The 15,186-nt window shown below is 35.4% G+C and overlaps 1 protein-coding gene across 1 annotated transcript in view; it reads right to left on the bottom strand.

The window, feature by feature from the left end:
* Positions 1-1,074: 1,074 nt before the first annotated feature.
* The window catches only part of LOC106462602 (hemocyanin F chain), a 36,572-nt gene continuing 22,460 nt past the window's right edge, over positions 1,075-15,186 (bottom strand). Inside the window, exons 8-16 of the mRNA XM_022389895.1 lie at positions 11,894-12,100; positions 10,228-10,445; positions 8,379-8,587; positions 6,207-6,606; positions 5,600-5,728; positions 3,836-3,964; positions 3,047-3,233; positions 2,074-2,297; positions 1,075-1,446 (exon numbers count right to left, since the gene is read on the bottom strand). Coding sequence (XP_022245603.1) covers positions 1,252-1,446; positions 2,074-2,297; positions 3,047-3,233; positions 3,836-3,964; positions 5,600-5,728; positions 6,207-6,606; positions 8,379-8,587; positions 10,228-10,445; positions 11,894-12,100 — 1,898 coding nt within the window. The 3' untranslated portion in view covers positions 1,075-1,251. The remainder of the gene's footprint in view (positions 1,447-2,073; positions 2,298-3,046; positions 3,234-3,835; positions 3,965-5,599; positions 5,729-6,206; positions 6,607-8,378; positions 8,588-10,227; positions 10,446-11,893; positions 12,101-15,186) is intronic.

Raw genomic sequence — 15,186 nt, 5'->3', positions numbered from 1 at the left:
TTGAAGAACATCAATTAGAACTACAACTCTCTTTGAAAGTCATTCTTACATCTTTTACCAAAGCTTCTGCTAGTTCTAAGTTAATTTTAAATTGTTTGCCACTTTTCACCAAACTGTTACATCTCCTCCCTAACTGCACTGATCATTTGTTTACTTCTTCCTCTGCAACTCCCTCATTGTTTCCTTCCCATCTGTACTTTTTTCACCTGTCTTGGGACTTTTGCTAATGTTGATGTTAGTACTTTTATTTCCTGACTCCAGAATATCTTAATGTTTGACTTGCTGCTGCTCCATTTCGTATTTACCAAGTCTTCTAATTTTCGTGTCTTCATTTTCTTGTGCATTTTCTTTTTATTCTTCTCTTAACTTATTTTCTATTTTCTCATCCAGTCAAGCAAAATTTACTTTCCCTGTGTGAGCCGAAGAAGGACTGGAAGTGTCTGAACACGTACCCCTGGTTCATATACCTAAATCAATATTAAGAACAGAGAGAGAGAATATGGGCTGGAAAATGGAGATTGTCAGGTGCTATCGCTGGCTTCACGAGATAGCAGTTTCGTTATATCGTTTTGCTCTCACGTATTATTTTTGTGTAGATTTTTCTTAAATCTTTGTTATCTAATTACATTTCATTCAGTTCTGGATTGTTTCAAATGTGAGAACTGTTAGGATCTTCGTGTTTAAAGTAAAACCTTTCGTTAAAACTTGGTTCATAAAAACAAAGTTGAGAAAATATGTTTAGGTTCACGTTACTAAGTAGAGCCTAAAGAAAATGAGTATTTTTCTTAAGGTAAATAAAATAACGACCTATATCTCTAAGAATGCATCTTTATTAGCTCAATACTTAGCTTTTACAGCTTCGTCAAGAGCTATCGATATCCTGCAAGTACACTAATCCAGTTTAGTTCAACTGAAAGTCTCAAAACGCGATTTTTTTTTACGTCCAAAATATTTTGTTTAATGGTAAAAAAAATCGATTCAGGAAAAACAAAATCTTTCACATTTTTTTATATAATTTGGTTTCTCAAGAATGTTAGTGTAATCGAAAAACAAGAGAAGTAATGAGAAACGAAATCATTTTAACTTTTTTTATTTCTCATATTGTTTCAAATAGAGAGATACATCACCATAGTATATCTTTTACATAGTCAGAATCTTTACCTGTCGTGTAACACTAAAATATTGTAGTTAGCTATTAATACATTGACGTTTAGATAGATTAGAACTGTTAGAACGCTGTAAGATTTTTTCTTAGTTGCTTCCTTTGTACTGGATCTTAATATCGGTCAAAGACATATTTGGAGTCAAGAATTCTTCGACTGTATGAGCTTTGATTGGACGGTCGAAGGGGAAGCCCATAGGTTTTTTATCAGGGTACAGGTGGTCCCTGGCTCCACAGTAGCTCACAGCATCAGCGCAAGTAAGGTGTTCCAAATCTTTGCCAGCCTGGTGGGAAAAACAGAAAACAAGATTTAAAAATATTTACTGGGTATAATAGAATAATTAATATCGTATTAATTATTTATGTGGATTTATACAATTATACCTATATATTATGTAACTAGAGACTGAATTATTACATTATTAGGTTATGTTTGGTTCCGAGTTATTTTAACATTTAATTAATATTATTATTTAGCTTCGTCCACTTTCAAAACGTTTTTTTTTTTAAACAGTGAAGCATTGGTTACTTATTTTAAGTTGATAACAAAAGCAATGTGTGAAGTTTCAAATTCTTGATTATTTGTGTGAGTGTACTTTTAATATGTGTGTCTAATACTTTATATAATCAAACTGGTGTCACAAATTAAGAAAAACACTACGCCATAATACTATATATTACATCTAAAATTTCATTTTTTTAAAAGCTTTCTCTTTAAGTAGATTTACTCGCTTCTGATGTAACCTTTTGGTGTATCTAAATGGTTGAAGAAAACATGACTAGTGTGGACTAAAGGCATATAGGAAAGTTAACAATCATACGTAAAAGTTGGCATAATATTTAGAATGTATAAAAACAGAGAGAAAGTTAGACAAAACTGGCGAAATGTCTGGGTAAATTCAAACACTAACTTGATCCTGCTCCCAATCGGTGAGCATGACAAAGAGCTGGAATTCCATTCCCAGGTGGTTTCCACGTGGGATCAACATGTGTTGGGGCCAACCACAACTACAAAATTCGCTGTTGTCTAGGTTGACTCCTTTTCCGTCCTTCAGCTCTTCGAAAGTTGGCACATGAGAAATGGTGACACTCGAATCCGTGGAACTCCTCGTGATAACGGATACGCCACTGGGCACTGTCGATATAGTATCAATAAATATGGGTGGTTAGTTTTAGTCAAAGCTGCATAAAACTATTGACCTATGTGGTCCTCTACTCAAACACGAAGAGTAATTATTAAAGCTGAAAAAATCAATAGACAGATCGATGGCCTTTATGATAAGATATTTTAGGATATATAACGAAACTATTCAGATAACACAGGGTCAACTGACCACTATATTATAACAATGACTACAAAGGCTAAGTAAAGTGACCATGTCAAGCGAAGGGTTATCACTGTGTTTATATTAGATATTTTGAAAGGTGAATAATGTCAAAATTAACGGCCAGAATGCCTTGACTACATATATCCACCTCACCCCGGATTATTCTCTGACGCTACAGCTAATTATGTAAATATTGGACCTTACGTTAATTTAAAAAAAAATACCTGAATTTTTTTAGTTCATCCCCTTAAACAAGGGATCTTTCAAAAAGTTAAACACTGATTTTACATAAGAAAAATAATAAAATCAGGGACTATCTCGTAGAAGGTCGAGCGCTGACTAGAAATAAAATTAACTAACTTGAATTTGGTAAATATTTGCTGATAATTTTTATCTCTTATTCTGTCATACAGTACAAGTGTAAGGTTAGTATCATGCCACAACAATCATATTATCCAAAATCAAATGTCGCTTGTGTTTTGTTTAATACTTTATATATATATATGTATACATACTTCAAGGTAAGATTATATTTTCTGAATAGTGTATGACAAACCTTCACGATGGAACTTGTCCAATTCAATAAAGAAACGCCGCTGTTGTTCAGGTGTAAGCAGATTTCCAAGTTCGTCATATTTTGGTCCCAAGAAAATGCGGAAGGTGGCGTGCTTCACCAGACCTGAGGTATTGTTTACGCTGATACTGTACTCAAATTTATCATGATCCAAATGGTGGTACTTAACCTGTGTTTAATGATAAGTAATTTCGTGAGGCGTCTCTCATTGTAGCATATCATATATATATATAGTTTTTATTTCGAATCGTTAGGAATTTTTGAATTAGGACAACAGATAATCACATTCCAGTCATCATGACTTGCGACTCGAGTGATTGTAGGCCTACTAAATCGCTTAGGCTAACACTACAGTAACACTAACAGTGTAACACAGTAGTTAATGCAACTATCTGAAGTAATGTAGGCTTAACTGAAAAACTGAGAATTATTAAAAAATTAAATATTTAATTTTAAGTGAGCATCTCTGGTTATGTTAAAGTTATGAAACTAGCATTACTTTTCTACTATTTGGTATATTTTCTTTAGGATTATATGTATAAAAACTGATGATACCAACAAAATATGGCATACCTAAAACCCCATAGAGATAATATGACTTTTGTTACGAAAAGTTGGAGTTCTATCTATACTATATACCGTTGGTTGATAGACATAAAACAGTTTCTATTTAACAAATGTGTGTATCTGTAAGCTGAGAACAAATGATTTTCAGAACTGTTGTTTTTAGGCTAAATTACATGCCATTATAAAACATAAAACTTGACAAACCTTGGTCGAGGCTTTCATATCGATACCGTGAGACAATTCTAGTTCCGACTCGGTCGTGTACGTATTAATAACGTTGGTATGTTTAGCTTTGACTGTGACGTTGTCGATTTGAACACCGTTGAAAATCAACTAATAGAAAAAATAAAGCAGAATAATGTAAGTTTTTCTTTCCTTTTTTATATATTCTTGTTGAATTTTTCGCCTCCTGCATTTATTTCGTGCTTCTTATTCACAGTTGGGAAATCAAATCTTGTCAAAACTTAAGTAATAAGTAAAATTATTTTTAATGTTATGTGTCTCTGTGTAAAGAGAAAAAAACGTCAGTAGAAAAGATCCAGATTTCGTTATTCACTTTTAAAATTCCGAACACTATAGGCTACACATTTTATGCTAAGAAAACTGAAAACAACAACAACAAAAAAACACCCCTACTCTCACTGTAATACCGTCTTGCTTCCTGTAAACAGCTATAATGTTTCCGAATATCAATTGAGGTTATAATATTCTGCCTTATCGTGTTAATATCACTCTCTTAAAGTTACGCTTCTGAAGAAACCAGAACACAAAAGTACTTAGTTATGTTAGGGTAGCAAAATATTCTGGAATGCAAACTGTTAAACTATTTTTTTTTCTATCTTATTTCAAAAAAAAAGTTTTCAATGCCTCGAAATGGCTTTATACTATATATATATATATATATATATATATGTATCATGTTTAATTTCGACTCATAACGTGCGAGTCGCGGGATCCAAACCCGTCACCAAACACGCCTTTTCAGCTGTGGGACATTTTAATGTAACGGTCAGTCTCTCTATTCATTGATAGAGAGTAACCCAAGAGTTGGTGGTGTTGACTAGCTACCTTGCCTTTAGTCTATTACTTCAATATCAGGAACGGCTAGCGCAGATAGCCCTTCAGTAGCTTTGCACAAAATTCAACGAACAAACAAAACTATTGAATCTATCGTTGCTGTAACTATATACAAAAGTTATCTGCTATAACACTAAACGTTGAGTTTCAAAATTCATATTAAAGATTTTTCTGAAACCTTATTGACAATGAACAAAAATCTTTTTTTTTTTTTTTTACAGTGAACTATATTTGAATTTGGACCACACACACACACATGTATCAAATAACATCGTCGTGACGGCATCGCCTCGTTTTGGGGTGTTACGATAGGAAAACTCACTTTGTCTGAGCATTAAACGGAATTGAACATTGGATATTTTTGTCTATTTGTTGTATATGTGTGTGTGTGTGGCTCAACTTAGGCTCGATGTACACTAAATGTGAAAATATCAATCGAACTAAGAATCAATCCTGGTTGTTGTTTACACACCGTTGGTGAAGCAAACGGCAAATTCGTACTGTATACCCACCTCTCTCTCTCTCTTTTTTGCTCTTTCTCATCTAAAGTGTATTGAATTATAATTATTTATTTGTATAATTATAATTATTTGTAGCACACACATCTACAGCACCGTACGATCAGCTGAGTAGTTTTGCGATAGTAACTGGGGGGGAAAAAAATTGAAACATGTCTTCTGAACAGAAACCATAGTTTTCAATATTACTAGTTTTTAAACTTTTTATTGTAGTTTTAATCTTTCTTTCGTTATCTTAATGTTTCTTTATCTTTTATTGTAATCGTTTTAGTTTTCATTAACTTAAAAGAAACTAGTAGAGGTACGTTATTTTTAGTTACTGTTAAAATGATATAGTCCGGGGACTTCTTGTTTTGGGATTCGAACACCTTACCTGGTGATGTTCATAGGAGTGAAGAGTAGCCTTGTACGCCTGGAACATGTTGTCGATGTATCTATGGAATCGGTAAAAGATGGGGTCCCTGAGAGACGTGGCGGTGTCACTCATAACTCCTGGGTTATCCTGTTGTAATGAAGAATTTCGTTAGCAAACACACGTTATTTACTCGATTTGAAATTTTCAACGTATCGCTAATATATAAATCTCGCAGACTTTCTTTTTCATATTTACACGAGATAAAAGTGAATGAGTTTACTGAATAAAATTAATGTCACCAAGATTTATTGGTCCATCTTATTGAAATTGATCTGTTACTTAGACGTCAATGGTCATGTTCTGTTTAGATTCTGTGCCAAGAACTTGAAGATGGAGTTTCCGAAGTCAATAACAAGGTTTTCATTAAAACGTTCAATGTTTTATAAGTATTTCGTAATATATTTTCATCATGCTAAGAACGTACATAAGTTTTTTGTTTTCCTTTCTCACTTTTTTAGGTGCGTATTTGCTTTTCTACACATACGATTGTGTTTTTATTTTATTTTATTTTTAGAATCTCAATGAAATAGTTAGAAATATATGAACATTTTCATTTTTCACTCACGTGATAGCGACCGTCGGGATCATGTAGGCGGGCAAACATCACGTGACCCCAGTTATGAATGCTACCATAAAACTCGTGGTTCAAGGAGTCGTGACTGGATTCGATCATGGCGCCTAGTATGTCAATACCATGAGGTTCTTCCAGCTTATGCTCATGACCATGCTCGTCATAAACCAGTCCTCTTTCGATGGCATCCATAATTCTCTCCCGCCACCGTTCCATATCATGTAAGTTGACCACCCCCTTCAAGTCGTGCAAATGCATACCTTCTGGACGGCTAGCGTAGTGCAGACCACTGACCAAGGAAGTCAGATGGGCTGAGTATCCTTCAAGTTCCTCTTCAAAATTACTGAATGGTAACATTCGTTGAAGTCCAACTGACAGTCGCTCGCAGTCGTATCTAAAACAATCACAAACAGATTCATCGTTCATATAAGTTTAGATGCTGCGTTATGGAGACAGGTAAATAAAACCAGCTTCTAAATATGATACGAATTGCGTGAAGTACAGATGGAATTTTTCTCCATGTTTCTTTTCATTTGTCCAAAAAACAAATCTAGAGTTCGTGTGATTTTATCATTAATTTTAGGTCTATTGGTTTTTTTCGCAGATAGCCCTCGAGTAGCTTAGCACGAAATTCAAACCAAATCAAATCTATTGGTTTGATACGTTTCGCTAGCTTTCGGCGTTTACAGTGTAACTTTTACAATATTTTACTGCACGTATTAAGTAGCATTTTAGAGATTTTTTTTATTTATTATGGTAGGCCCGGCATGGCCAGGTGGTTAAGGCTAAGGTGGTTAATCCCCGTCACACCAAACATGCTCGTCCTTTCAACCGTGGGGACGTTATAATGTGACGGTCAATCCCACTATTCGTTGGTAAAAGAGTAGCCCAAGAGTTGGCGGTGGGTGGTGATGACTAGCTGCCTTCCCTCTAGTCTTACACTGCTAAATTAGGGACGGCTAGCGCAGATAGCCCTCGTGTAGCTTTGCAATAAATTAAAAACAAACAAACAAACAATTTATTATGGTCCAGCACTGACGAGCTCAACGAAAGGCCTCTTAGGCAGCATCTTGTGAGAGATAAAATCCAAAATGGACGAATTAAGAGGAAATTGGAAAACTAGTTTCCAGTTTACTTAATTTTTCCCCTCCCGAATCTTTAACCTATTACTTTCAAATGCTTCGCCAACTTTCGGCAGTTAAACCAGAGCTACTAAATGTATTCACCTAAAATTGTACAGGTTTGGAGTTGTGGTCATTGCTATTATGTTTTGAAAGCTTCACTGACGCGAAAAGTCATTAAGTTGTTGGCCAGATGTTAAAAAAAAAAGTACAATGCCTACGAATATATAGAACACCAGCTGATAGCAACTGTATACAAAGAACTTCATCTAACTTTAAGACTTACGTTTACTACACGAAATACCAGCTCCAAACATGTAAATGGCGCTCATTCAACATTCCCAGTTGAATACCTCCCCCCCCCTAAAATTTCCTTTATCCTTTATAGAAAGTAAATCAAAAACGACAAAACCATCCACTACATGTCGTGTAATACGATTTTTTGGTTTGATCTTATACCTTTTTAGTCTCCCGATGGGTCAGCGGTGAGTTTAAACATACGACGCTAAAATTCAAGGCTCAATTTTTCACGAATGACAGAGCGCAGATAGTCCATTGTGTAGAGCTTTACTCAAACAAAACAGCAACTTATTTTTGTATTTCGTGTTTACTTAATCGATGGTTACTGAGTTTTGTACTTATGATAAAGATAAATACATGTATATAATTATCATGTAAACGTAGTTTGACATTCAAGTGGGTTACCCATTGAAGTTGGAAATTTTAAATATTTCTTTTTTTTTCGATGTAAGAATCGCTCATGTTATTTATCACGAAAAATCTTTGTTTTTAACCAATACCCCTTCCTGCTCCTTATGTGTTGCTGTTCCTACTTAAACTAATATTGATTCACAAGACATTTAATATGGACGTTACTCGTACTTTAGTATAATACACTGGTACAAGTGATTGACCGCATTGGGCTATCTGCTGTGTCCACCGCGGGGATTCAAACCCTAGATTTTAGCGTCCGTAAGCTTACCGCTGTCCCACCGCAGGACCAGGTAATTGGGTTAGTAAGGGTTACCGGGTGATAAGTTCTTACCTGGCGCACATCTGCTGATGCATGTAGAAGAACAGTTCTCCCTTCCTGTCCTTCTTTTTGTGCATCACTTTCGAGTCCCAGGTGGCTGGATAAACGATGTGCCAATGCCAATGGTGTGCGTTGGTTTCGATATCCTCCCGGAAATAAGCCAGATGCTGCTCTGGATTTAGGATGTTTCCAGTATCATGAGCCACAACTGTCAAAGCTTCCTAATGGTTGTCGAAAGATTAAAATTAAAATGAAATATTAACATTGAAACTTATATTAAATAGCAAGATTAAATAAAATAACTATTCCTCTCAACTTAGTGGATAATAATTAATAAATATTCGCGTCAAACAAAAGCTCTTATTGGATGATAATTGATAAGTATTCCTCTCAACTTAGTGGATAATAATTAATAAATATTCGCGTCAAATAAAAGCTCTTATTGGATATAATAATTGATAAGTATTCCTATTAACCTATTGGATAATAATTAATAAATATTCGCGTCAAACAAAAGCTCTTATTGGATGATAATTGATAAGCATTCCTATTAACCTATTGGATAATAATTAATAAATATTCGCGTCAAACAAAAGCTCTTATTGGATATAATAATTGATAAGTATTCCTATTAACCTATTGGATAATAATTAATAAATATTCGCGTCAAACAAAAGCTCTTATTGGATATAATAACTGATAAGCATTCCTATTAACCTATTGGATAATAATTAGTAAATATTCGCGTCAAACAAAAGATCTTATTGGATATAATAATTGATAAGTATTCCTATTAAGCAATAACTCTTTTTAGATCCAAACATTGAAAAATAACAAGTTCGTTGTTAAATATGATAATTTCAAACTTTGTTTCCTGTAGAGCAAATAATAAAAAACAGCTTCAAGTGTACATTAACATTAAAAAAAGTAGCTTTTCAGACATCAGTACAAAACGAAAACATAAAATATACTAGGTATGAAAAGCTAAAAGCAATAGCTCCTAATAGATTTTAACGACCCTTCCAAGCAAACTTATTAAAAGTCAACTTTTTTGTATAATAAGAGAAGAAAGAAAACAGCAAGTATTTCGTACTAATTTAATAACGGTTTATTTAGAACTTGAAATTCTGTGAAAGTATCCATCATACAAAACGTATTATGCAGTATATTTTAAGGGCAATATTTTCATAATTTATGAGGACGACATTTGTAAAGTCAATAACTGTTTTCCACTAGATCGTAGAAATGTCAGTGAAGATATGTAGGCGATAGATATCTGGCTGGTTTACTTGACTCTTGAATGTGATGTTTAGTATTAAAACATGCATTTAGAACCACGTGCTCTGAGTTCTGCACTATTTTGAGTCACTCAGTGTCTGAACTTACCGAAACAGATGTTTTGGAGATCATGTATAAATTATTGTCCCTCGTGAATGATCACAGATAATACAGGCTTATAAAGATGACGATAAGAATGTTAAAATATTTCTGAAGGCGTGCATAGTAAGAATGATTTAATATTTGGCATCATAATAATTACTGTGATCATCATGTGTGAGAGGAATTTCAGATTCCACTGACTGTTGTGGTTACTTCGGGTTAGATAAGGTTAAACCAGTTTAGTTGCTATGGTAATCACTGATCAGTTTAATTGTTGCTACTATTAAATAAGATCAAATCCGTGTGGTTACTATGACACTCGTGTGTAAGTTTTTTTTTTCAGATTCCACTGATCTGTTTAATTGTTGTGGTTTAAATCAAATCAAATCAGCTTGGTTTCTATGGTAAAACTTAGTTTCAAGTTTGTTAACGTTACTGTGGGTCTAGACAGATGAAGAACAATCTAAAAATTCACACTCACGTGGTCCTGACGGTTGTGGTCAGCCTTAATGGCCTCTGTGACTGTCTCAGCTGGAATGAACCTGTCTGGGAAGATCTCCTGGATGGGAGGCACGGCCAGACCTTTGCAGTCGTCTCGGTGGAGAACGGCTACAGAAACAGCGTATGCGAACATCCCTTCGTTCACCACTTCCTTTGCTTGTTCACATAGGTGGATAAAGTCGTCGAAGTCTTTAGCATCTGAAATTGAATTTGGACACTTGGGTAATTAATGTCCATTTCCAATACCATCAAAAGAAAGATTTAAACCGTGCGATTCACGAACAGCGAGTGTATTGTCTGAATTCTTAACTAACCTTAGATATGTTTTACTTTAGATCACGTCTCCTACAACAATTTCTTCTGTTAGAATATAAAACTCCCACAAATCAGTGTTTGTCTCTTCTTTTCCAAGGTGATAACATCTTAAATTATCTCACAGAATATTGAATATGTCCGCTTTTTTTTTTTTGTTATTCGTTAAAATAAGTCGTAAATATTTATAGTATTTGATAACTGTGGGCCATTAGATGCACAGATAATGAGTGTAAGGACTTCAAAAAGTAATAGGATCCCGAGGAAATATCAACTGATTAGAAAATTGGACTCGAGACTTTGTTTCCAATTTTAAGGTAGGACAAATGTGAGTTTCTGACATATATGAAAGTAAGTAAGTGTGTCATGTCATTGCATGCTGGGTACTAGAGGGTTACGTCCTCTCTTCGGCTAGAAAGTTAAGAGAAAAATTAATAATTGTGAAAGTAGATACTGGAATGAAGAGAATTGTTTGAATTTTCCTAATTTAGCAGTGAAAGACTAGAGGGAAGGCAGCTAGCCATCACCACCCACCGCCAACTTTTGAGCTACTCTTTTACCAACGAATAGTCACATTACAACGACCCCACGCTTGAAAGGGCGAGCATGTTTGGTGGGACGGGGATTCGATCCCGCAGATTGCGAGTCGAGCTCCCTAACCACCTGGCCATGCCAGACTTACTTGAAGATAGAAGAAATAGCTATTGATGTTACTAATTTATTATTGTGTATTATTCAGTCAACAAGTTGTTTAAAAATAATAAAAACTAAATTGATTATTGAAGAGGAGTGGAATTTCCAGAAACCATAGTAATCCAATGTTTGTTTGCTTTTATTTTAGAGCAAAGCCACGTTGGGCTATCTGCTGTGTCCACCACGGAAATCGAACCCCGGACGGATTTTAGCGTTGTAATACCACAAAGGAGGTCCAGGTGAATTGAGTTATCGAGGTAGTAAATACTGGGTGTTAAGTTCTTACCGGAGGCACATCTGCCATGTAATAAACTGAATGATGGAATTGATATTTTAAACATAGAATATCTGTGCTGTTTGTTTTAAGCGCAAAACTATACAATGGGTTATCTGCGCTGTGCCCGCTGCAGCAATCTTACCTCGAATTTTAGTTATAATTTCTCAAATGGTGAGGCAGAATCTTTCTGGAGGACTTATGTTTTCATCTAGACAAATGCTTCTTTGTTTTTTATACTTATATGTACTATCTCTCGGGAAGGTTAGGACATAGAATATAATGCACGGTAGGTAAACTGTTATAGACTTAGAATAAACTATTTTAGTAATTACTGTAGATGGCGCTGGACAAGAGATCTACTTACTGAACAACGTCTCGTACAAATGAGTGGCTTCAATCAGGTGTTCCATGTGAAAAAGCGAGAAAAGCTCGCCACGATGCAGATGACCAACATCTTTTAGCCTCGAGTCCCTCTGGTCCACTGGCAACTGGTGTTTGGTCAAGTTGTTCAAGTGCTCCAACAGACTCAAGATGTGGTTCTGTTTCTCCTGGATGGTCATACTTGTAATTTAGGCCTAACCGTTACACCACCACAGTTAACCGTCGAAATGTCCAGTGCAGTCCTTGGCTGTGTAGAGCGGTTCTTCTTCTCGGCTTATATATACCCTGTGGATGGAGATAACTTACCACGAAATGTTTGTCTAAATTTCTGTGAAGTATAACTCACGCCCTTCCTAGATATGAAAGACGAGTTTTTTTGTTGTTTTTTTTATTATTATCATACTTACAACCGACAATCTATTTTCACTCATCTAAAATCTTTCTTGAGTTATTTTTACTGTAGTTCCGGTACCGCCTTTATGTACATGAGTTACAAAATCAGGACGCTATGTTTCTAATTATCACCACTTGCCACCACGAGCTAATTAATCAAAAGTATCATGATTTTCGAAGCTAAGATTCCAGTAATTTCAACTTTCCATTAATGTCCGAAACATTCGTTCGTATGATTTTTGTATTGTAAAAACAAAAAATTCGACGCAACAGATCTTATGTTTAAAGTGTTTTTAAAATATGTTAGATGATATGAGGGTCATGTTGCATTCTAACTGACCAAATGTTTTACTTTAGTGACAATAAACTGTCATAAATTAGTCTACGTAAAAAAGCATACCGAAACTCGTACTTATTTCGTTAGAGACATGAGTAATGTAGATGAATTATGACTAAGAATGAAAAACCACATTAAAGATAGTGTTTAACCCTAGAATTACCACTGTAAATCCACGTTACTCAATATTATGTAATGTAAAAGAAGTCAGTAACTTGAGAGTAAAGAAACATCTGTGTTAGAAAGACAGACAGACAGACACACACACAGTTTGTTTTTTGTTTGTTTTTGAATTTCGTGCAAAGCTACACGAGAGCTATCTGCGCTAGCCGTCCCTAATTTAGCAGTGTAAGACTAGAGCTAGTCATCATCACCCACCGCCAACTCTAGGGCTACTCTTTTACCAACGAATAGTGGGATTGACCGTCACATTATAACGCCCCCACGGCTGAAAGGGCGAGCATGTTTGGTGTGACGGGGATTCGAACCCGCGACCCTCACACAGAGAGGCAGAAATAGGTTGTCAGTTCTAACATTTGACTTTATAAACAATATTACAGACAGTTTCGCTAGAAGATTAATGTGAGAAACATGCACATCCAACAGACGTTCACTAAATAGAACGACTGGGAATGAGAGATTAATCTACAATCTGGGAAACCTACAACCATCTGGTTAAAATGAACACTTTTCTTTCCTGTATTCATTTTTACATTTCTTGTTCAAATGTTTACTGCTTTCATTTCTATCTATTCGTGACTCGTAATTTTTATGTAAGAGGTGTAATTTTACACAGAACTTTCACGTTCAACATTACAAATATTACGCACGCAATTTCTTTGATTTTTGCGCATGCTCCTTTGTTGTAAGCTGTACGATCTGATGAAGAGCGCTAGCATGAAACGTCATCCTTATTTAAGAAAAAAAAATATTTAACAAAAAACATGGCAATTGTTCAACCTATTATTTAATTTCGATATCTTTGTCGCCTCTGCGTTTTTAACTATATATTTCTTTGGTATTGTTTCACGTCTTCCAAAGTAACGTTTTATTATTTTACTCGTACTATTATTTACGTTTGTTTGTTTGTTTGAAGTTAGCACAAAGCTACACAATGGGCTATCCGTGCTCTGCCCACCACGGGTATCGAAACCCGGTTTCTAACGTTGTAAGTCTGCAGACATACCGCTGTGCCACTGGGGGGCGTTATTTATGAACTTTTAACTTGCAATACAAAATGTTTACATATTAGACCAAATATTTTCAAATGCTCAATATTACATGAGTGAAGAACCCCCTGGTGGAACAGCAGAAAGTTTTCGGACTTGCAACACCAAAATTTGGGGTTCGGTTCCCCGCAGGGGACACAGCAGATAGCCAAATGTGGTTTCGCTCTTAAACAAACAAACGAGCTTCGTAGGTATAACGCTGTAGGTGCCCGCCAGTGGCTCAGCAGCAAGTCTAAAGGCTTATAGCACTATAAATTGGGTTTAAATACCCGTGAAGGGCACAGCACAGATAGTCCATTGCGTCTATTTATGCTTAACAACAAACAAAGCTATAAGTTTGTGTAATATGTATAAAGAGTTATATCGATTGAGAAAATCCACCAATGGTCAAAGGTAGCCAGTTGTCAAACAAATAAGCAACAGTGGTTAATAAAGTTATCACTGATAAATTATGAAATGTTCGTTTTCAAATTATAATTAGATTTGATTTACTACAATGAAGAAGAAAGAAGGCTACTGGATATATCATGTAAAAAATAAATCGATACAAATGCCCTAACGGCACGCGAGGTATAGAATCTATATTCTTAGGTGAGATCTAACAGATCCTCTTTGTAGGAGTTAGCAGAAAAGGTAACTAAAAAAAAAGGTTATTAATAAATGTTATTCTTTTTATCATATGTAATACCAATAACGAGTACATAATTTATTAATTTATTGGTCTCTAAACTGGTGGAATATAATTGAAAAAGTTTATCATTGTACTCGTCGTGTTAGGGTTACAGATGTGTATATGGATTCCTATTCACGTGTATGCACTGTCTGGCTGTACACGCGTGTCTTTACGTTTTCTTTGCAGCTTGCCCTTTTCTCGGCCCAATGGTTAGCGTGCCGAACTGTAGAGCTGGAGATCTATAGTTATCTTCCTGTTGCCGTCACACACACACACACACACAAACATTACACTCCGCACTTTGGAGCCATGGGTGCGTTATAAAAGTTACAGTGCATTCCCACTATTTGGTCTGATAAGAGTAGTCTAAGAGACGGCAAAAGGTGCAGTTAACAAGCTGCTTTCTGTCTAGTCAATCGACTTAAAATTAGGAACTGCTAGCACAGATTATTCCGCAAAAGGTGCAGTTAACAAGCTGCTTTCTGTCTAGTCAATCGACTTAAAATTAGGAACTGCTAGCACAGATTATTCCGCAAAAGGTGCAGTTAACAAGCTGCTTTCTGTCTAGTCAATCGACTTAAAATTAGGAACTGTTAGCACAGATTATTCCGCAAAAGGTGCAGTTAACAAGCTGCTTTCTGTCC

This window comes from Limulus polyphemus, unplaced genomic scaffold (genome assembly GCF_000517525.1).
Source record: "Limulus polyphemus unplaced genomic scaffold, Limulus_polyphemus-2.1.2 Scaffold1205, whole genome shotgun sequence".
Classification (NCBI taxonomy): Eukaryota; Metazoa; Arthropoda; class Merostomata; order Xiphosura; family Limulidae; genus Limulus; species Limulus polyphemus.
The sequence above is the reverse complement of the archived record's forward strand: the minus strand, read 5'-3'. Positions and strand labels throughout refer to the sequence as shown.